The 24733-nt window shown below is 41.6% G+C and overlaps 1 protein-coding gene across 1 annotated transcript in view; it reads right to left on the bottom strand.

Annotated features, from left to right (window-relative positions):
* Positions 1 to 20441: 20441 nt before the first annotated feature.
* The window catches only part of CHRM2 (cholinergic receptor muscarinic 2), a 175906-nt gene continuing 171614 nt past the window's right edge, over positions 20442 to 24733 (bottom strand). The window contains exon 3 of the mRNA XM_069763191.1: positions 20442 to 23869. Within this exon, the coding sequence (XP_069619292.1) occupies positions 22398 to 23816 (1419 nt within the window). The 5' untranslated portion in view covers positions 23817 to 23869 and the 3' untranslated portion in view covers positions 20442 to 22397. The remainder of the gene's footprint in view (positions 23870 to 24733) is intronic.

The following is a 24733-nucleotide window of genomic DNA, read 5'->3' as shown; positions in this document are numbered from 1 at the left end:
ATCGGGGGCGCGCACACAAGACAACATGGTGTGTCTTAGACTTTGGACAAGTCTTAATGGATGAAAAAGGTCCCAATTCAGCAGCTTCTCTCCACCCAGCCTGGTTTGATTGACAAGTTTTCCCTATATTAGTAAAGAGAGACCTGTCACTCAATGATGAGGGTGAGAAAAATTTCGAGGGAGCCTCCCAGTGGACTCCACACCCCATGCCTGGCTCATGACGGAGTCTGTCCCCATTTGATGCAATCAATGGGTTAATCAGCATAAAACTGCTAACAGGTTCCCTTTAAGAGCCTGGCCTGAGAACGCAAGTCATATTCTCATATTCATTCCTCAGCCTCCTGCTGATTGATTGAGCTGCTGGCCAAACTGTGCAAACCTTTTTCAAGCAGAGGCAGAGAAGCAATTTGGATAGCTTCAGAGCATCACTTAGGAACTTTAAGGTAAAGAGCCTGTAAGTTAAGCACCTCTTGCCTTGGAGACCGACCTCTTATGTTAGTCTTCAGAGATGGTTGGCAACCTAAGCAATGAGCAGTAAACTATATAATTAAAAATTCCTTACGTCTAAAACAGGGAAAATTTGTAATTAGAGGTAAAGATTTTACAACCACTTTGCAATTTAACTCATTTGAGAAGTTGAGCCGAACCCTTTAAGAACATTATCGAATATTGGTACTTGTCGATGTAGAGCGTGTTTTTTTTTGTGCCCATTAATTTCTTGCCTATGTGCCAATATCTGGAGTCTTCAACTTGCCTTATTTCCAACAAGTCACTTGGTTGGAGATTTAGGCTTTTTCCGCGAGTGGTTCAACTTTCGGAAAAAAATATTACCCCAAAAAAACAAATTTTTGTCATGTTTTGATGGATCATTTGCTTTCGGCTGACTGGCAGGGGTTAGCGCCAATAGATAAATATACCTAACTCGGAGAATTAGATAAAGAGCTTATGCAGAAAACTGGATTCTTGCCCCTGGATGAAAGTAAGATTTGTTGGGATATTTTGATTCAAAAGTGTTAAGTTGTCTCTCAACTTGCACCATGGATTTTAGGTTGTATACCACACAGGACCCTATTTTTTCCATGACTTTTACTGGTAATTGGGTAAATCAATTGTATAATAATGGCTCCTTTTAAGCCAGCAGAGGTTTTATGGAGAAAGCAATGGATGGAAATGTGAGCCTTAGAGAGGACCACACGGTGGTGTCCATCTCTGGGTAGATTCTACAAGTTGAGTGTTTCGTTGACGACGTGTCTAATTTTTGCTGTGTTGTCAGTTCCTTCTCGGTAAACTCCTTGTGAACCACGGTGTAGCGTCAAGGAGCTAGTAATAAAATATACAGTTCGATGCATTCATCTCTTTGCTTATGCATTTTTTCTCTATCGATACGGAAGCACGGTGGGGCCGGCTTTGTCTTCAAACTCCTAATTTCTGGATGGTGTCCAAATGTCCTCCTAGCATCTCCCATCAAAACCAAGCGCATCAGCATATTTTTAGCTTCCTCTCAAACCTCGGAAAGAAAACTAGGTTGGTTCCTTTCTTCTCTCGAGGATAGCCCTGAGGTCATAATTAGCTGATATACAGGAACAGAGAATTTGCTTTTAAGGAGTCAAGTTTTAGGGAAATTTTTTTAGAAAACCTGTGAACTATGTTGACAGATTCTTCTTTTCAAAATGATTTACTTAAAAATGTAGCTCAAAGATTCATCTCGAAAGACTAACAAAAAAATACCAGATCCTGTTGCTTAATGATGATGAGTAGAATATTGGTTCCAAATTTCAATGTTATAAAATATGCAATTTCCCCCGCCCCCCTGGTGTAAATGCTGCTGTTCTCCTGAATCAATGTTTTGTTCCTGTGCCCCTCCGTTCCTGAGATATGGCCTCCTCTTCCCTACATATATATCTGGTATTTTTAGCCAAAAAGGTATGGTCTTCAAGGAGACGCCCATGGATTTAGAATTGAGAACTACGCCCACTTGGCTGAAAAGGCAAGATTTATAAACAGGGAAGAGAGGACCATATCTCAGGAATGGAGAGGCGTGGGAAGAAAAGAAAAACATTGTCAGATTCAGGAGAACGGCGGCATTTACATAGGGTAAAAAATTTTGGCAGGTGACATGTCCTATTTATAGCCAATTCTGCCTCAAAAATGGTGATCTATGACCTCAGTGATGAGAGATTTCTGCTGTGAGGAAAGCGTATAGAGGATGCATATCTGGGTGGTGATAAGTAGGCACCAATACTATTAACACATGGTGGGGGGGGGGGGCTGATAGAGATTTTCTTTGGGGTCCGAAAGCTTAAAACTATACCAAATTTACTTTTTGAGTAAGCTCAAATATTATCAATCAGACTTGTCTGGACTACTCTTCTGAAATTCACAGTGATGTTGATGCAACAGCTCCCTGTCCCCTCTCACAGCACGCAGTCACAGAGAGAGAATCTGCAACTGGGCTCCTCCTCTTCCTCTTTCTGTCTTGTAAGAAGAAGAGGAACTGTAGGCTGGTAAGAAGTGAATAAATATATATATGATGTTATGGCATCTTTAGCCCATCTCTTTGCATGACAGAACTTTCGAGAAGTATTTTATGTGTCTTCCAGTCTTACCGGGCTGGTTTGTCCTAATGTCACATAACTGTTATGTCGAAGCTGGTGAGGAGGTTCTTCAGAGTACTTAGTCCAGATGCAGCACGGACAGATAAAGCTGGTGCAGCAGTGAGTTCCAGACAGAACAATGAAAGCTGCATTGGCACGGAAAGAGGAGGAGAAAAAAGGAACTGTGTGATCCAATGAGGCAGAGTTGACATTAGGGCAACAGCCATAATCCAAATAGGAGAGGAGACTGAGCATTTTGGAGCCGGTGAAGCAAAACTGAACTGCACAGGAGATTGAGAGGCAGAGTTGGTTTTGCAAGGTAGCAGAAATAATTTGGCACTAGCATAGCAACATGGCAGAGTTAGATCAGCAATCTAGAAGAGCTGCGTTTGTCACAGAGTCCAGGACAGTACTTCCCAGTGATATAGTAGAGATACCGAGCAATGTAGTAGAACTGGGATTGTTATAACATTCAGCGGTATAGAAGAGTTACCCAGAGATTTAATATAGCTAGGTTTGTCACAAAGTCAGGCCAGCTGTCAGACTCATTCATTTTGCAGAGCTGGCTTTGTCAGAGAGTACATGGCAGAACTGGAGAAAACTTACCCATTGATGTAGCGGTCCTGAGTTTGTCGCAGACCAGAAGAAAGAACTGGCCGGCCACCTAGCAGAGTTAGCCAATGATGTAGCAGAGCTGGCTTTGTCACATGGTCCAAGCAATACGTAGTGGCAGTGTAGATCTAGATAACAGCTCCCTCTCCCCTCTCACAGCATGTAGTCACAGAGACAGAAAGAGAGACTGCAGCTGAACCCTTTCACTTCTGCTCTCTCTTTTTGGCAAGGAAAGGAGAACTAGTCATGTGGAAAGTGAAGAATATAAATATATCCCCTCATAACAGCGAATTAACGCTACACTATGATGATATCTGGTGCACACTGGTTGAACAGTTGTATGGAGGCATAGCTGAATGTGGTGGAGATCTGGGGCTCTGGGCAAAACTCCGGTTGTGTGACCCTGGTCCCCGGTGATGGCAATGACGCTAAGGCAAAGTTTTGCATGAAAACGATATATGATAAGTCTAGAATGTCTACATATAGCAAACGTAGCGACAAGGATATGCTGCAAAGTCACACTCCACACTTGGATTACCGTGGGTCTTTAAATTCTGCGAGGATCAGCAGGTCCGCAGTCTCTGGCGGACGTCCCATTGTGTTTCCATTTTCTCTCCACGTTAAGTGCAGATACCCTGGATAATACATTTCCGCAGGAGCCGACAGAAAAGAAAAACAAAGCACGAGAGCTCCTTGTTACATAACTTGGCGCTGGGAATTGGGAAAAGCTTCTGTCAGAACGACTGTGACAATTATGTAGCACGGAGTCCGTAGTCGCTGTTTAAGGTCAAAGTTGTACGGAAGAATCAGCCGCCAACAGGGCAATTTAATGCCAGCGAGAAACGTTGCATCTTTCAATGGTCCCGAGTCAGCCATATTGGAACAGGTTAAGAACCGAGACTCACACGGGAGGTGGAAAATGATATAGCGAAGGTTTTTCATGAATTTTAAAATATTATTTTATTGTTTGTAATTGTGTATTTCTGGGTCAAAATGCAGCTGAATAATATTATCTGCGACGAAACATGATTCCGCATCATAAAATAGTCAGAAAGCAGCAGATTTTACAGCAAAAAAAACTCACTGATCAGTTGTGATCGCCGGAAGAATCTGTAGGCAGCCTCTCATTTATTCTGCAGTGGCCACCGCAGGACAATCGGGGTATTGCACGGGGGTGATTCAAATGAATGGACAAGCATGTGATATAAATCCTCCAGATTAATAGAAGGAGGTGACAAAAAAGGAGTCTGTGATGTCCACACGCCCTAATGGACAGGAGTTGTTGTAAAAGCACAGAGAATAACAGTACTGATAGTGTCAATCTTGGGACAACCCCTTTAAATATTTACAAAAAAACTATACCTAGAGCAGGAGCCAAGCGAGTCCACTTTAAAGGGGTTGTCAGGGTATGGAGAAAAAAAGTCTGCATGTATTTTGGGCTAAAAAAAATTCCTCCTGCATATGTATTTTTAGGTTTCTTTACTTCCACACTGATGATGTCACGCCAGCATATACCTGATATACAACCCCTTTAAATGGAAAACTGGATGTTACTTTTCTAATAGAGTATGCCCCTAGATAATCTGTGACTGTCAGAACTGATTTGAAAATGCTAGACGGTATAGGGACATATCCCTTTAAAGAGGAGTTGCCAATTAATATAAATGTGTAATGTTTTTTTACCTGGTGTAAATGCCGCTGTCTTCCTGAATCCGGCGAAGTTTTTCTTTTTTTCCTGCGCCTCTCCGTTCCTGAGATATGGCCTTTTCTTTTCGGTACAGAAATCTAGTTTTGTTAGCCAAGTGGGCGTAGCTATCAATTCTCTGTAGGTACCTTTTTTTTTTATGTCCACACCCAGTTGTTTAAAAAGGCCAGATTTATATACAGGGAAGAAGGGGCCATATCTCAGGAACGGAGAGGTGCAGGAAGAAAAGAAAGACATCGCCGGATTCAGGAGAACAGCGGCATTTACACCAGGTAAAAAAAATAGGGAGGATATTATATTTTTACTTTCCCAGGAGGAACAAGAGAAGAACAGAATAAGAAAGAGTTCCAAGAAAAAATGCTCTAAATTTATAATTATTTTTAAGGAACACAATTTTTACTTGGGTCCTTTGTGATATTTATTGATCCTTCTCCTTGAAATCAACAATTTACAGTAAAAGTTAAGAAAGTATAAGCAGCGAGGAACATAAAATAAATCAGCTCTTTGCCTAGAATACAGGAATAGTCTCCGAGTTGAAATTTACCCTTAATTACTCTGCAGTGTTTGAGGTGTTATGACACGGACCTAATTTAATTAGCTCCGAAAAAATTATTTGACGCAGAGAGGGTTGAAAAAGTGCCGTAAAATGCCGCCGACATAATAAACATCCAGCAGTGAAGATGAACAGTAGTAAATCAAGTGCAGACAGATTTCGGCCTGGTTTAGACAAAGGGATGAAATATGGATTTATATTATCCACTGCTTTCTCTCTCTCTAGAGGACCTGACACATCCATGCCTTCACTTGTTCCCATGTAATCCTCTAAGCATCCTGTGGGGGTGCTGTAGGGGAATTGAACGCGTGTTTCCAGATTTCTTCACTGATTGCACCTGATTGCAGTGGCTTTTTTGGGTGCCCTCCTGACAAAAAAAATCTTTAAAAGTAGACAATCCCTTTAATTAAAAAAAGGGGGTTACACAGACTTGCAAATATAAGAGACTTTTCAGCCTACTCTATGACTCCCCCATACCTTATGTTATACCCTACACTATGTTGCACACTATCTTATGTTTCACCCTACTCTACATTTCACCCTACCCTACGCTTCACCCTACTCTACGCTTCACCCTACCCTACGCTTCACCCTACCCTACGCTTCACCCTACCCTACGCTTCACCCTACCTTACATTTCATTATTCCCTACCCTTCATCCCACCCTACTTTTAGTCTACACTTTGTTTCACCCTAAGATACATTTTACCCTACCTATGTTGCACCCTACCTTCCATTTCAACCTATCTTATGTTTCACTCTACTCTTCATTTCTCCCAATACTAGACGTCACCCTTCCCTACATTTCATCCAACCCTGCCTTTAACTATTCCCTACATTTCACCCTTAACTAGATTTCACCATTCCCTATGTTTCACCCAACCCTGCTTTTCACTAATTCCTACATTGCACCCTCCCCCTAATCTTCAGCTTACTCTATGTTTCGCTCTACCTTATGTTATGCCCTACCATATATTGCACCCTACCTTTCACCCTACTCTACATTTCACCCTATTCTTTTTCACTCTACATTTAAATTTTACCTTTACCTACGCTACGCCTTACTTTGTTTCACTCTGACCTACATTTTACTGTTTCACCCTACTCTTCATTTCACCCTACCCTATGTTTGATGCTATTCTATTTTTCACCTTACTTTACATTTTACCCTACCCTCAGTTGCACCCTATCCTTTATTTCACCGTACCTTACATTTCTCCCTCTCCTATGTTTCACTCAACTCTACCCTACAGAGACCCCAGAACAAATGTCAACCAAGTTTCCTGTCTAAATTTGAGAAAATGTCATCGGATGTACTCGTCATCACTAGTTTCTACCCTTCCAAATGCTAAACAGCAGAGGAAATTTTTCCCCCAAAAAATCAAAGGAACGTTGTGCTATTAGTAAGGACCTTTTCACGTTCCTTGTTTTTAGATGATCTGCCAAAAATAAGTAGATCGGAGGGCTTCTACCACTGGCATCCATATCCTCACTCCATGACACAGACACTGCCACTACTTTCTACAATGCCACTCTCACATCAGCTATTGGCACGGCCGCCCCTCTCGTTCATGGCAGAGTGCGACGTATCAATAGACAACCCTGGCACAATAACACCACTAAAAAGCTCCAGCAACTGTCCAGGGTTGCAGATCGGCATTGGAAGAAAACACATTCGCAAGACAACTTCACCGCATTCAAATAGGCAACACTCGCTTTTATATCTGCTCTCACCTCTGCTAAGCAGGCGACTTCACAACCCTCGTATCTTCCCTATCCTACAACCCTAGTTATTCAAAACCTTTAACTCCCTCCTCTGCCCCCACTGCCCCACCAACCTCTGCTGAGGACTTTGCAACACACTTTAAAAGTAAGATCGACCAAACAAGGCAAGTCTTCATTGTTCAACCACCACAACCCCTTGGTATACCAGACCAATGCCCATACCCCATAACCTCCCTATCCCACATCATGGAAGGGGGGCTTAACTGTCTCCTGTCCAAATCGCACCTCACCAACTGTGTGCTTGACCCCATCCCATCCCAACTCCTACCCAACCTCACCACCACACTTATCCCATCCCTAACCCACCTCTTCAACCTATCACTAACTTCTGGCACCTTCCCTTCTGCTTTCAAACATGCCACAATCACGCCTATCCTTAAAAAGCCAACCCTCGATCCAACTGCTATGTCCATCTATCGCCCAATATTTCTGCTCCCATTTGCATCCAAACTCCTGGAGCAGCACATCCACGCTGAACTTTCCTCCCACCTCTCATCTAAGGGTACCGTCACACAGTGGCATTTTGATCGCTACGACGGCACGATCCGTGACGCTCCAGCATCGTAACAATATCGCTCCAGCGTCGTAGACTGCTGTCACACTTTGCAATGTACGACGCTGGAGCGATAATTTCATGACGTATGTGCGATGTAGAAGCCGTTGGTTACTATGCGCACATCATATACAATATCGTGCACACCTTTGTTACACCATGCGATCATGCCGCCACAGCGGGACACTAGACGACGAAAGAAAGTTTCAAACGATCTGCTACGACGTACGATTCTCAGCGGGGTCCCTGATCGCAGGAGCGTGTCAGACACAGCGAGATCGCTGGAACGTCACGGATATATCGCTGGAACGTCACAAATCGTGCCGTCGTAGCGATCAAAGTGCCACTGTGTGACGGTACCCTAACTTGCTCTTTGACAATCTACCATCTGGTTTCTGCCCCCATCACTCAACTGAGACAGCCCTGACCAAAATTACTAATGACCTACTTACAGCCAAAGCCAATGGACAATACTCTGTACTCCTCCTTGTGCACGCCCTCATCATCTCCCGCCTTGACTAGTGCAACATCCTTTTCTGTGGCCTCCCTGCTAACACCCTTGCACCTCTCCAGTCCTTCCTTAACTCTGCTGCCCGACTAATTCATCTCTCTCCTTGCTACTCCCCCGCTTCCCCCTGTGCAAAGCTCTTCACTTGCTCCTATTCCCTCAGCGTATCCAGTTCAAATTACTAATACTGATCTACAAAACCATCCATAACCTGTCTCCTCCATATATCTCTGAACTAATCTCCCGATATCTTCCCTCACGTAATCTCCGGTCCTATCAAGACCTCCTTCTCTCCTCCACACTTATTCGCTCCTCACCCAACCGCCTCCAAGACTTCTCCCGAATATCCCCCATCCTCTGGAATTCTCTGCCCCAACACATCCGACTATCAACCACATTCGGATCCTTCAGATGGAACCTGAAAACCCACCTCTTCAAGAAAGCCTACAGCCTGCCCTGACCCCGCTGCCTCCTCACCAATACTGAAGCTACCGCCTCACCAACACCGGAGCTCCTGCAATCCTCAACCTGTCTCCATCCCCACCATCCTGTAGAATGTAAGTCCGCAAGGGCAGGGTCCTCGCCCCCCTGTATCAGTCTGTCATTGTTAGTTTGCCTACTGTAAGTTATATCTGTAATTTGTATGTAACCCCGTCCCATGTACAGCACCATGGAATAATTGGTGCTATATAAATAAATAATAATAATAATAATAATCTGTGGATGATCCTGAAGATAAGTCTTCCATTTTTCCTGGAATGCTGCCACAGGGTAAATTAAGTATTATACAACTCGAATTGAAAATCAATGGGTTGTCCATATAATGTATAGACATGTCAGGTCCTCCACAACGTGAGACCACCTTTCTTGATGTGGGCTCCAAATGAGGTATGACTCAAACCAGACCACCAACATATAGACTTTTCCATTATTTTCAGATGGACCTTTCTGGTTCCAACTCCTGTTCCAACCAGTGTTCACATTTCCATGTGATAGGAGGTGTAAGGGGTCACAGCAAAACGGTTCCCAATGTCAATTTTCTGAGCGTCTAAAACAAAAAAAGGCAAGAGTGTTCTTGAAGGACACCTATCATTGACACTTCATAAAAAAGACCTTGCCCTTGGTAGACATCTTGTGGGACACACTTGGGCAGGGGACATTGGTTTCTGGAGATTGTACACCTAAGTGGTGATAGGTGGCTCCTTCACGAGATTTTTTCTATCCAGGTATTATTTGAATATGGGTGATGGGAGATTGCGGCTGATTTATTATAGTCTTGTAAGATCCTGCCGAGACCCGAGAACATCTCAGAAGCTGAGAATTCAGAGATTAGGTAGCAATTTAGAGATGTAGCATTTCAATTAACCTGGATGGCACGGGGCACTTTACCCAACCAGGGAGAGCCTGACCTCGTACTGATGTGATTGAAAAAGCTCATAAAACCTGACATATGAGTCTTCAAGCATGGGAGCTCACAGTGCAGCTGCTTTTGTGACATTAGGCGATTATTTTGGTGACATTCCCGGCAAGGAGGGCAATTTCCTTCAAATACTCTAACGTTTCTAGATTAGGATCAGTAAACTGAAAAAAAAAACTGTAGATGTCAAATTCTAGTAAAAATGGACTTAAATTTTAAAAGGGATCTCTGCTTTTTCACACTGATTGTTTTTTTCAGGTCCAATATTCAGTGCTGATTAATTTTTAATAAATCTTTATAGTGATCAAATGTCCATTTTTGGCGACAGAGACCTCTAAATCCTCTGCATTCACAAAATGATGCAGTTCCGACTGCCACCACTAGGGGAAGCTTAGGATCTTTTTGTACTATGTCTGCAATATTGTTCTCAGCTCCCTCTAGTGGTGAATGCAGGTAGGCTAAATTTTATTTACTAATGCATTTGCAGTTCTGATAGCACTTTGTCTCTCTACAGGAAGTAGGGGTGTGTCTTTGTCTTTCTACAGGTAGTGTGGGTGGGGCTTTGTATCTTTACAGGAAGTGTGGGTGGGGCTTTCTCTCTATAGGAAGTGTTGATGATACCTTGTCTCTTTACAGGAATTGTAGGTGGAGCTGTGTATCTTTACAGGAAATGTGGGTGGGGCTTTGTCTCTTTACTGGAAGTGTGGGTGGGACGTTGTCTCTTTACAAAAAGTGTGGGTAGGACTTTGACTCTACAGGAAGTGTGGTTGAGGCTTTGTCTCTTTACAAGAAATGTGGGAAGGGATTTGTCTCTCTACAGGAAGAGGGGCTTTGTCTATTTACAGGAAGTGTGGGTGGGGCTTTGTCTCTTTACAGGAAATGTGGGTGGGGCTTTGTCTCTACAGGAAGTGTGGGTGGAACTTTGTCTCTTTACAGGAAGTGTGGGTGGTACTTTGACTTTACAGGAAATGTGGGTGAGGCTTTGTCTCTACAGGAAGTGTGGGTGAGGCTTTGTTTCTTTACAGGAAATGTGGGTGGGGCTTTGTCTCTACCGGAAGTGTGGGTGAGGCATTGTCTCTATACAGGAAATGTGGGTAGGGATTTGTCTCTCTACAGGAAGTGGGGCTTCGTTTCTTTACAGGAAGTGTGGGTGGGGCTTTGTTTTCTTTACAGGAAGTGTGGGTGGGACTTTGTCTCTTTACAGGAAGTGTGGGTAGGGCTTTGTCTCTAGAGGAAGCGTGGGTGAGGCTTTGTCTCTTTACAGGAAATGTGGGTAGAGATTTGTCTCTACAGGAAGTGTGGGTGAGGCTTTGTCTCTTTTAAAGAAATGTGGGTAGGGATTTGTATCTTTACAGGAAATGTGGATCGGGCTTTGTCTCTTTACAGGAAATGTGGGTGGGGCTTTGTGTCTTTACAGGAAGTGTGGGTGGGACTTTGACTCTACAGGAAATGTGGGTGGGGCTTTGTCTCTCTACAGGAAGTGTGGGTGAGGCTTTGTCTCTTCACAGGAAATGTGGGTAGGGATTGCCTCTCTACAGGAAGTGAGGCTTTGTCTCTTTACAGGAAATGTGGGTAGGGCTTTGTCTCTACAGGAAGTGTGGGAGAGGCTTTGTCTCTTTACAGGAAATGGGGGTAGGGATTTGTCTCTCTACAAGAAGTGTGACTTTGTCTCTTTACAGGAAGTGTGGGTGGGGCTTTGTATCTTTACAAGAAATGTGGGTCGGGCTTTGTCTCTTTACAGGAAATCTGGGTGGGGCTTTGTCTCTTTACAGGAAGTGTGGGTGGGACTTTGTCTCTTTACAGGAAGTATGGTTGGAACTTTGACTCTACAGGAAATGTGGGTGGGGCTTTGCCTCTCTACAGGAAATGTGGGTAGGGCTTTGTCTCTCTACAGGAAGTGTGGGTGAGGCTTTGTCTCCTTACAGGAAATGTGGGTAGGGATTTGTCTCTCTACAGGAAGTGAGGCTTTGGCTTTGTCTCTATACAAGAAGTGTGGGTGGGGCATTTTTTTTTCTACAAGTGGGGTTGACTTTTTATCGTTCTACAGGAAGTGGAGTGTGGCCTTGTTCTATAGGAAATTGGATTAAGGTTGTGTCTTTCTACAGGAAGTGTGAGTGAGGCTTTGAATCTTTACAGGAAATGGGGTCAGGTCTTTCTACATGAAGTTTGGGGGTGGTTTTACCTATATAGGAAGTGGGGATATGATTGTCTCTCTATGGAAAGTTTGGGTGGGGCTTTTTTCTCTCTACAGGAAGTGAAGGCAGGATTTTGTCTTTTTGAAGGAAGTGATGTATGGCTTTTTTCCTCTATAGGAAGTTGGAGTGATGCTGTGTCTTTTTACAGTAAGTGTGAGAGAGGCTTTGTCTTTTTGTGTGAAGTGGGATCAGATCTTTGCTTCTCTACAGGAAATTTGTGTGGGGATTTTTTCTCTCTATAGGAGTGGAAGAAGATATTTGACTCTCTACAGGAAGTGTCTGGTGTTTTGTTTTTTTAACGGAAGTGGCATGTCTTTGGCTATCTACAGTAAGTGGGGATGGGGTTTTGTCTCGATAGGAAGTGAGGTGGGTTTCTTTTGTAGGAAGTGGGAGTGGGGCTTTGTCTCTATAGTAAGTGGGAGTGGATTTTTGTCGCTCTACATTAAGAAGTACTGGTTGATTTAATTTGTTAGTGGGGCTTTGTCTCTTTATGGCAAGTAGGGTCAGGTCTTGGTCTCTCTGCCGGAAGTTTGGGAGGGGCTTTGTCTCTACAGGAAGTGGGGCAGGTCTTTGTCTCTCTACAGTACGTTTGGGTGAGTTTTTTTCCTCTCTGTAATATGGCATATCGGTCAGCTCACCAATATACTTGAGCAGGTGCAAGGAACTCCGTTCTGATCATCACGTGGCAAGACAACTAATGAAAAAAAGTTCCAGCTTCCATGTAAAATTTTCAAAAATATGTTCTTTATTTTAAAAATGCTAACATAATACGGCACTAGAGCTGATATAGATAATAGATATTGACAAAAAAAATGGAGAGAAAAGGCAACGCGTTTCAACCACAACTGCGGTCTTTGTCCCAGCTGGGACAAAGACCATAGCTGAGGTCAAAACGCGTTGCCTCTGTGCTTTTTTTGTCAACATCTATTAGCTTTATCATCACTAGTGTTGTGCTATGTTAGCATTTTTGCAATAAGGGAAGCTGGAACTATTTTTATTTTATTCATTTTTTTCTCTCTACTGGAAGTGGAGGCGGCTCTTTGTCTCACTACAGGAACTGCAGCTGGGGCCTGGTCTCGTTATAGGAAGTGGAGGTGGGGATTTGTATTGTTTTATAGGTGGGAGTGGAGTTTTTCTCTCTACAAGAAGTGAGGGCATATCTCTGACTATCTATGGTTTATTTTGTCTCTTGATAGGAAGTGGGTTTTTTTTTATTTGTAGGACGTGGGAGTGGGGCTTTGTCTCTCTATCGGAAGTGAAGGTGGGACTTCACGGTAGGAAGTCGGTTGGGCTTTGTCTTTCTATAAGGAGTGGGGGAGGGTCTTTTTCACTCTACAGGAAGAGCGGATATGGCTTTGTTCCCCTACAAAGTGTGAGGGTGGGGTTTGATCTCTCTAAGGAATTTGGGGCAGGTTTTTGTCTTTTTTACAGGAAGTGGTGATGGTTTTTTGTATTTCGACAGGAAATGAGAGTGGGGCTTTGTCTCTCTACTGGAAGTGGGGTGGGTATCTGAATAAGAAGTGGGACAGGTTATTTGTCTTTTGACAGGAAGTTGGGGTGGGGCCTTGTCTCCCTACTAGAAATGGAAGTAGGACTTTGTCTCTCTACAGGAAGTGGGGAAGGGCTTTGTCTCTCTACAGGAAGTGGGGAAGGGCTTTGTCTCTCTACAGGAAGTGGGGAAGGGCTTTGTCTCTGTGTAGAAAGTGAGGTGGGTCTGTCCCTCTACAGGAAGTAGGGATCGGTCTTCATCTATGAAGCAGAGGTGGGTTTTTCTTTATGCAAGAAAAGGGTGCCTTTGGAGTCTTTGTCTCTCTGCTTCTAACTGAAAACATAACATAGAGGTGGCTAGGGAGTAACAGAAAGGAAGTTCCAACTCTCATAGTTCTGGCAGAATGCTGAGGGAGAGGAACCTCTAACTCAAAAAGTCTAGATGGCAAGCTACAAAGCATTAGAGTGAGGACAGTTCCTGGCTGTAGAGAATCATATACTGTAAGAAATGTATTAATGCTCGCATATCTCATAGTCTCCTTTTTTATGGGGTTTATCAAGTTTTAAAAAATCAATTTTCATATGCTTTATTAGCAGCCACAAAGAGTGTTTCTCAGTCTGGAGGACCCGACCTGTCCTGTATTACACAGGATATGAATGAGCTCTGTGTAGTGCTACATTTCTCCTGCGGGGGCGCTGCAGAGAAACAAAACACTTACTACCAGGCTTACCCACAGATTCCAGACGATCGCTGGGGATTACCAGCTCTTGATATTATTGACGGTGTGTGTATACAGCTAGTATAGTGCAGATTTTTTTTTTTAGTAAGACATTATAACGGCCTCTTCAATTTGCTCGCAGCCTGACTCTTTGAACCGTGTAATTTTCCGGGAGATCTCGGTGCTTTTGACTCGCGAGTTCTTGTTACAACATCTGAAAACTCAAGAGTAAGATGCAGAATAATCCTGAACATCGATGCTCGGCTTCTGGCTGGAGATCAATCATTATTTTTCCAGTTAGGTGTTTCTTTCCGTCGAGGAACGTTTGATAGGAAGATGCGCTCCGCTTGACTCGTACAGCAAAGAAGCGGTAGGAGGAAGATGAAAAGAGGCTTCGAAACCGTCTTAACCAGACTCGTCATATCTGAAGCCTTCAAAAATGATTACATTTTTAGCCTCTCACTCATGTTACAGAAGATGGCTCAAACATTAAAGGGGTATTACTATCTTAAAAATGGTCTTCGAGTACAAATCCCCATACAAAAACCCTTTTAGGCCATGTTCACACGATCCTTTTTTTCATGCGGAATTGCCGCGATTTTCCCGCTGCGGGTCCGCAGCTGTTTTCCATGCAGGGTACATTACATTGTACCCTATGGAAAACAGGAACTGCTGTGCCCACAATGCGGAAAATAAAAAAAAAGCCACGCTGAATAGCTGCGGGAAAAAAGAAGTACCATGTCACTTCTTTTTTCGGAGCCGCAGCGGTTCTGCACCCATTGACCTCCATTGTGAGGTCAAACCCGCAGTAAAACCCGCAGATGAAAAAAATATCTGCGGGTTTTACTGCGGTTTGTGGTGCAGAACCGCTGCAGCAGGAAGTGCGGGGAAGCGGGCGGAAGTGCGTGGGCGGAGTGTGGCTGCCCCCCCGTACTCCGATCCCGCCCCCCGTGCTCCAATCCCACCGCCCCGTGCTCCGATGCTCCCCCCAGTGCTCCGATGCCCCCCCCGTGCCCTAATCTCCCCCCTTATACTTACCCGGCGTCCCGGTGTCCGTCCGGCCGTCTTCTCCCTGGGCGCCGCCATCTTGCAAAATGGCGGGCGCATGCGCAGTGCGCCCGCCGAATCTGCTGGCCGGCAGATTCGTTCCAAAGTGCATTTTGATCACTGAGATATCATTTATCTCAGTGATCAAAATAAAAAAAAATAGTAAATGACCCCCCCCCCCCTTTGTCACCCCCATAGGTAGGGACAATAAAAAAAAATTAAGAATTTTTTTTTTTCCCACTAAGGTTAGAATAGGGTTAGGGGTAGGGTTAGGGGTAGGGTTAGGGTTAGGGGTAGGGTTAGGGTTAGGGGTAGGGTTAGGGGTAGGGTTAGGGGTAGGGTTAGGGTGTTTTCAGCCATTTTAACCCTTAAAAACTTCCTAGAAAACACACAGACTCTGCATAGAAAACTGCATAAAAAAAAGGATCAAAAAACGCATCAAAAAAGGACAAAAAAAGGACCAAAAAAAGGACCTGCGTTTTCTGCCAAGAGCTGCAGTTTTTAAAAAAACAGTCCTGAAAAAAAAAGGATGGAAATCAGGAACGTGTGAACATACCCTCAGAATGTGACAATGGGCGATCAATTGATTGGGGCTGATTCCTGGCAAGTGAAGGTCTTTTTCGACTGGACAGTTTCCCTACAGCGGCCACTGCAGGAGAAATGTTGTATTACACTCTGGATAATTAGATAAATGGCCATCAGTTGTTCACCACAGGCATTGGCCTATAGTGGCCAACCTTTATGATGACCATATGGCCTAGTAGATCATATAGACATGGTTGTCTTAATTAGTTAATCCTTCATGTATTTATAGCATATATTTAATAAAAAAGGAAGTGACTCGTATTAGCTCACTCATGTCTATCCCAGTTTCCTTAGGGTGGTGGCCTTCTCTATGTTTGGCGCTTTCTGTAACTCCCATAAATGAAAATGGAGACCCTATAGGTAAGGCTCCTAGAGACGGCATCTTTGTCATATACTGTGCATATCTGGGTGACCTACCTCTGGGACCCTAAGATGGGAATATTCTTTTATAAGGGGTCACTTACGTACAAACTTCCTATCACTATAGGGGAACTCCATCTGAATTCATCCTCTGTCATGTACAGGAGGACATTGGTGGACGTCCATGATATGATGCTCTCAACACCAGGGAGATTCATGGCCAAGCAGCTGCCTCCAACCTTACATCACCACCACAATGCTGAGCGTCGGATGGACTTGTGCAAAACCAACACCACTTGACTCTGGAGAAAACGCGTTCTGTGCAGTGACGGATCGCACTTCTCTATCTGGCGTCTGATAGAGAAGTCTGTGTTTGCTGAATGTCAGGAGAAAGTTACCTGCCTGACTGCACTGTGTACAGTTTGGTGGAGGAGGGATAATGCTATAGGATATTTTTCTGGGGTCGACTATGGACCTTTAGTTCCAGTGATGGAAAATCTGAATTCTTCAGCAAAAGTATTCATGTACTGATGGTGATTCTGTTATTGTATTCATGTACTGATTGTGATTCTGTTATTGTATTCATGTACTGATGGTGATTCTGTTATTGTATTCCTGTACTGATTGTGATTCTGTTATTGTATTCATGTACTGATGGTGATTCTGTTATTGTCTTCCTGTACTGATTGTGATTCTGTTATTGTAGTCATGTACTGATGGTGATTCTGTTATTGTATTCATGTACTGATGGTGATTCTGTTATTGTCTTCCTGTACTGATTGTGATTCTGTTATTGTATTCATGTACTGATGGTGATTCTGTTATTGTATTCATGTACTGATGGTGATTCTGTTATTGTATTCATGTACTGATGGTGATTCTGTTATTGTATTCCTGTACTGATTGTGATTCTGTTATTGTATTCCTGTACTGATTGTGATTCTTTTATTGTATTCATGTACTGATGGTGATTCTGTTATTTTATTCCTGTACTGATTGTGATTCTGTTATTGTATTCATGTACTGATGGTGATTCTATTATCGTATTCCTGTACTGATGGTGGTTCTGGTACTGCATTCCTGTACTGATGGTGATTCTGTTATTGTATTCATGTACTGATGGTGATTCTGTTATTGTATTTCTGTACTGATGGTGATTCTGTTATTGTATTCCTGTACTGATGGTGGTTCTGGTACTGCATTCATGTACTGATGGTGATTCTGCTATTGTATTCATGTACTGATTGTGATTCTGTTATTGTATTCATGTACTGATGGTGATTCTGTTATTGTATTCCTGTACTGATTGTGATTCTGTTATTGTATTCCTGTACTGATTGTGATTCTGTTATTGTATTCATGTACTGATGGTGATTCTGTTATTGTATTCATGTACTGATTGTGATTCTGTTATTGTATTCATGTACTGATGGTGATTCTGTTATTGTATTCCTGTACTGGTTGTGATTATGTTATTGTATTGATGTACTGATGGTGATTCTGTTATTGTCTTCCTGTACTGATTGTGATTCTGTTATTGTATTCATGTACTGATGGTGATTCTGTTATTGTCTTCCTGTACTGATGGTGATTCTGTTATTGTATTCATGTTCTGATGGTGATTCTGTTATTGTATTCATGTACTGATGGTGATTCTGTTATTGTATTCATGTAGTGATTGTGATTCTGTTATTGTATTCATGTACTGATGATGATTCTGTTATTGTATTCCTGTACTGATTGTGATTCCGTTATTGTATTCCTGTACTGATTGTGATTCTGTTATTGTATTCATGTACTGATGGTGATTCTGTTATTGTATTCCTGTACTGATGGTGATTCTGTTATTGTATTCCTGTACTGATGGTGATTCTGTTATTGTATTCCTGTACTGATTGTGATTCTGTTATTGTATTCATGTACTAATTGTGATTCTGTTATTGTATTCATGTACTGATGGTGATTCTGTTATTGTATTCCTGTACTGATGGTGGTTCTGGTACTGCATTCCTATACTGATGGTGATTCTGTTATTGTATTCATGTACTGATGGTGGTTCTGGTACTGCATTCCTGTACTGATGGTGATTCTGTTATTGTATTCATGTACTGATGGTGATTCTGTTATTGTATTCCTGTACTGATGGTGATTCTGTTATTGTATTCCTGTACTGATGGTGGTTCTGGTACTGCATTCATGTACTGATGGGGATTCTGTTATTGTATTCATGTACTGATTGTGATTCTGTTATTGTATTCATGTACTGATGGTGATTCTGTTATTGTATTCCTGTACTGATTGTGATTCTGTTATTGTATTCATGTACTGATTGTGATTCTGTTATTGTATTCATGTACTGATGGTGATTCTGTTATTGTATTCATGTACTGATTGTGATTCTGTTATTGTATTCATGTACTGATGGTTATTCTGTTATTGTATTCCTGTACTGATTGTGATTCCGTTATTGTATTCCTGTACTGATTGTGATTCCGTTATTGTATTCCTGTACTGATTGTGATTCTGTTATTGTATTCATGTACTGATGGTGATTCTGTTATTGTATTCCTGTACTGATTGTGATTCTGTTATTGTATTCCTGTACTGATGGTGATTCTGTTATTGTATTCATGTACTGATGGTGATTCTGTTATTGTATTCATGTACTGATGGTGATTCTGTTATTGTATTCATGTACTGATTGTGATTCTGCTATTGTATTCATGTACTGATGGTGATTCTGTTATTGTATTCCTGTACTGATTGTGATTCCGTTATTGTATTCCTGTACTGATTGTGATTCCGTTATTGTATTCCTGTACTGATTGTGATTCTGTTATTGTATTCATGTACTGATGGTGATTCTGTTATTGTATTCCTGTACTGATTGTGATTCTGTTATTGTATTCCTGTACTGATGGTGATTCTGTTATTGTATTCATGTACTAATTTTGATTCTGTTATTGTATTCATGTACTGATGGTGATTCTGTTATTGTATTCATGTACTGATGGTGATTCTGTTATTGTATTCCTGTACTGATGGTGATTCTGTTATTGTATTCATGTACTAATTTTGATTCTGTTATTGTATTCATGTACTGATGGTGATTCTGTTATTGTATTCATGTACTGATGGTGATTCTGTTATTGTATTCCTGTACTGATGGTGGTTCTGGTACTGCATTCCTGTACTGATGGCGATTCTGTTATTGTATTCATGTACTGATGGTGATTCTGTTATTGTATTCCTGTACTGATGGTGATTCTGTTATTGTATTCCTGTACTGATGGTGGTTCTGGTACTGCATTCATGTACTGATGGTGATTCTGTTATTGTATTCCTGGACTGATTGTGATTCTGTTATTGTATTCATGTACTGATGGTGATTCTGTTATTGTATTCATGTACTAATTGTGATTCTGTTATTGTATTCATGTACTGATGGTGATTCTGTTATTGTATTCCTGTACTGATTGTGATTCTGTTATTGTAGTCATGTACTGATGGTGATTTTATTATTGTATTTCTGTACTGATTGTGATTCTGTTATTGTATTCATGTGCTGATGGTGATTCTGTTACTGTTTTCATGTACTGATTGTGATTCTGTTATTGTATTCATGTACTGATGGTGATTCTGTTATTGTATTCCTGTACTGATGATTGTTCTGGTACTGCATTCATGTACTGATGGTGATTCTGTTATTGTATTCCTGTACTGATGGTGATTCTGTTATTGTATTCCTGTACTGATGGTGGTTCTGGTACTGCATTCATGTACTGATGGTGGTTCTAATCATATAGCAATCCATAATGTGCCGCATGTTAAAACTGAACAATCCTCAAAACTTAGTTTTGAGATTACGATGAGGATTTGGTTGAGTTTCTTCTCCAAAAATTCAGTATAAGTTTGGGTGTGTTCTCACTGATCTTTTGGAGTAGAAATTAAACAAAAACTCTCCAAATCCTCAAAACATGGTTCTGATGATGTATTAATGTATTGACGGTGGTTCTGGTGATGTATTCATGTATGTAACCATTTACATTTTTTTACATTTTTTTTATCCAGTGCTTGTGATGAACTCAAACAAAATCATTATCGGGGGAAAAAAGTTGCAATGCTTTTTTCCACGACAACTTTTTTTTTAACCATAGGGAATCATTGAGAAAGAGCAAAGTGGGATTTTTTACTTTTACATTCATAAGATCAAACATGGTGGTGAAACCCTGGGCCGAATGTGATCTGTGCAGCACCTCGATTGTTATCTTCTTTCTAGGAATGAGCCCTGGTCGGGACGCCATATTGATGAGAATGACGGCACGTGCTGAATTGTCCTTTATATTTATCATCTTGTCAAGTGCAAGCTTTTAACACATTTCAACATTTCAGAATAATTTTCAGTAGTACATATATGAAAAAAAACCAAAATAAAATAAAAATTCCAAAAAGACAAATAGTCATATTGCTTAGAGATTTTACATTACTTGAACCTGTAGAATATTACAAGGATTTCCCGTCTCATAACACGTCTTACAATTATACAATAATAGAGTTTAATTGAATATTGATAACATTTCGGGTTTACACAGAAGTCTAAATCCGCCTGTTGACGTTTTTCCTTTGTTGCTGCCTAGCGACCAGCAATCCTAACGGTTGACAATTGTTTGCAAGATTTGAATTTTGCAAAAAATGGTGGGAGGGGCTTAATCCACAGCAACTGATCGCAGCGGCCAATCAGATTGCAGTTCTTTTTTTTTTTTTAAAAAGAAGAACGGAACGCAGTCGTGAATGTGCCCACAAAAAGATTAATTATTAAAGGGGCTGTACAGGATTAAAAAAACATAATATAAATAATAAAAAAAAAACATTGCTACACATGTCCTCTAGTTGGGTCTGATTATTTCATCTGTGCTCCATTGGAATGAATGGGATTGAGCTGCAATACCACAAACAACCTGTTGAAAAATGTGGCGCTGTTTTTTTTTTTAGAAATTTTTTTTTTTTAGAATTTAAATCATGTTTTTCTATTCCTGGCTGACGACTTTTAATTTCACTTATAGAGTTGTATGATACTACTGAGCTTTATATTGAAAATGTGATCGTTTTTTAAGATGTGCCCCATCTGAAATGTATATAATTGATGGGTCCCTTTAAAAGAATTAATGCACTTGAATGTGGGCACTATTAGAACGGAAAAAAGGCAATCAGTCTTCGACTTGATCATTATGAGCTTAAGGTAACTGTGCAGATTAAAAAAAAATAATAAAAAAAATAATGATACACATTAAAAAAAAATCCTCCATCTTATATGGTCAATATGCCCATGCCTATAAGGTTATCAGCTATGTAACAATCCCCAGAAACCACTTTGTAAGTGTCAGGACTTTTACAATGACCATTTAGTAAATGTGGATGGGTTAAGTGCCATTTTACATTGGACTATATCAATTTTTTAAATTTTTTTATGTTTATGTAAAATGGGCTATGGGCCTTTAAGTTGACGGGTTATGGCTGAACATCATCCCCCCCCGGGGTTGTAGGAAAATGAATATCAGCAGCGACCCGAGTACGAAAGGGTGTTTATCTGTGCCATGAACACAAAACATCATATATATATATATATATTATTTGCTTGGCTAGTTTTTTTTCTTGTTTTTTTTTGTTTTTCAGGAAGCTCTAACATAGACCCCGAAAGAGGCAAAAAACTTGAGTTACATTTTTTGAATACAGTCACCAAAGACACAGAAGAGGCACAGAAGAGCCAGTTTTAACGCAAGGAGAAAAGTTGAAAACTCCGTGTGGAACTTGAGGTGTCTCAATATATCCAATGCCTTAGATGGTCGTACCACAAAAAAGTCAAAGGATACGTTTTTAATCCCAAAGTGATCGTGTTTATTTTTATTTTTCATTTGTTCAGTCCGATACGTTGAGATCTCGAAAACTTGCGTCTGTAGAATAAGTCTCGAAACGCGTAAAAATATATATGGTAATAATACAGATATGAAAATGAATGGACCTCAAAAGCCCTTTGAAGTTTTTCCTTTTTTTTTTTAAATCTTTTTTTGTTTTTAATCAAAGAGCAGTAGCCAGTTCCACCTATACCCAGTCGAAGAATGAATATATAAGTGCAGTGGGTGGACATGATCCACCGGTCTGTGTCGGAAGTAGAATCCTAGATTGCACATTCCATAATCGAGTGTAAAGTGCTATGGCATAAAACTTCAATGGTAGCTCCACCTTTATTTTTGTGGTTTTGTTTTTGTTTTTTGTTTTTTACCTTGCCGAGCCAATGTTTTTGTACTGACACATTAGGAGATGTTTGAAAGTTTTCTTAAAAGTGGTATTGCAAAGGGCGTAGCAAGCAGGGTTGATGGTGCTGTTGATATAGCAAAGCCAGTAGCCAATTGTCCACACCGTGTTGGGGATACATACGTCACAAAAAGTGTTGATTAAAACCATGACGTTATAAGGTGTCCAGGTGATAATGAACGCTAGAAGTATGGCCAAGATAGTCCTCGTCACTTTCTTTTCTCTGGATGGAGGAATTTTCTTTTTGGCCGGCTGTTTTGTCATTTTTACAATTTTTCGAGCCACGACGTTCTGCTTGTCTTCCCCGTTCCGACCGTTAGTTTTGGGGACAATCTCTGTAGTGGTGCCACTTGTAGACCCACAATCACCCTTTTGGGATTTCGTAACGATTCTTATGCATGTCAGCTTGGAGTTCTCAACTTTTGGAATGGTTTGAGATCCTGAAGCTTGAGGAACATCTTTGGCACTTTCATCTTCCTTGGCATTCGAACCAACCACGCTTACGGAGGTAGAGTCGTTGGAGATTTCTTTCTCCTCTCCTTCCGTCTGGACACAATTTTCAGTGACGGAATTTCTCGAAGCTTTTCCATTCTGGATTTTGCTGTGATCCAAGCCATCCTCGATGGCCGATAGGTTGTTATTGTTTGGTTTGACTATTTTTCCTTGGACGTTGCTCGGAGATATGGGATCTTGATTGGGGGTGGGCTCCTTCTTGTCTTTTTTTATTCTGCTCTTACTGGCGCGAGATATTTGCCAATACAATATGGTCATAATAATGACTGGCAAGTAGAACGCTGCAATTGCAGTGCCAAATGTGACGGCAGCATTGGAGAAGAACTGAATGTAGCATTCACCTTCTTTAACAGTTCGCCCACCGACAATAAACTGCCAAAATAGTATAGCAGGTGCCCATAGGATAAATGACAACACCCAAGCTGCGGCGATCATCATTCCAGCCATTTTGGTGGTTCTTCTTACTGGATAGGTCAGTGGTTTTGTCACGCAGAAATATCGGTCAAAGCTGATTATGAGAAGGTTCATGACCGAGGCATTGCTGACGACATAGTCCAGGGCCAGCCAAAGGTCACAAACCACAGGCCCTAATGGCCAGTAACCAATCACAGTGTACAAAGTATAGAGGTTCATGGAGAAGACCCCAATAATTAAATCAGCACATGCCAAGCTGAACAGAAAATAATTATTGACAGTCTGTAGATGTCGATTAACTTTTATAGAGACCATTACCAGGATATTTCCAATAACAGTCACCAGGCTAAGCGATCCAGCAACGATGACAATGAACACAACCTCTACAGTCTTGTAAGGACTCCCCATCATGGTCCTGTTGTCTGTGGACACATTGGCGAAGCTAGTGTTATTCATGGCTGCGTCTCAGGTCAACTCACGGTTGACTACTTTCTAGAATTCATTTACACCTGTGAACAAGAAGAACATATATTACACAAGAGTCAACAAATCACATGCACATCTACAATCAAGTGAATCTTTTTTAGTCAGAGAAGGGGTGGTCTGGTATACAGGATAGTTGGAGAAGGAGAGGTCTGGTATATAGGATAGTTGGAGAAGGAGAGGTCTGGTGTACAGGATAGTTGGAGAAGAAATGGCATGATATACAGGATAGTTGGAGAAGGAGTGGTCTGGTATACAGGATAGTTGGAGAAGGGGTGGTCTGGTATATAGGATAGTTGGAGGAGTGGTCTGGTGTACAGGATAGTCGGAGAAGAAATGGCATGATATACAGGATAGTTGGAGAAGGAGTGGTCTGGTATACAGGATAGTTGGAGAAGGAGTGGTCTGGTATACAGGATAGTTGGAGAAGGGGTGGTCTGGTATATAGGATAGTTGGAGAAGGAGTGGTCTGGTGTACAGGATAGTCGGAAAAGAAATGGCATGATATACAGGATAGTTGGAGAAGGAGTGGTCTGGTGTACAGGATAGTTGGAGAAGGAGTGGTCTAGTATATAGGATAGTTGGAGAAGGAGTGGTCTGGTATACATGATAGTTGGAGAAGGAGTGGTCTGGTATATAGGATAGTTGGAGAAGGAGTGGTCTGGTATACATGATAGTTGGAGAAGGAGTGGTCTGGTGTACAGGATAGTTGGAGAAGGAGTGGTCTGGTATACAGGATAGTTGGAGAAGGAGTGGTCTGGTATACAGGATAGTTGGAGAAGGAGTGGTCTGGTGTACAGGATAGTCGGAGAAGAAATGGCATGATATACAGGATAGTTGGAGAAGATGTGGTCTGGTATACAGGATCGTTGGAGAAGGGGTGGTCTGAT

Source organism: Ranitomeya imitator, chromosome 4 (genome assembly GCF_032444005.1).
Source record: "Ranitomeya imitator isolate aRanImi1 chromosome 4, aRanImi1.pri, whole genome shotgun sequence".
NCBI classification, from domain to species: Eukaryota; Metazoa; Chordata; class Amphibia; order Anura; family Dendrobatidae; genus Ranitomeya; species Ranitomeya imitator.
Note: the sequence above shows the minus strand (reverse complement) of the source record. Positions and strands in the feature narration are given on the sequence as shown.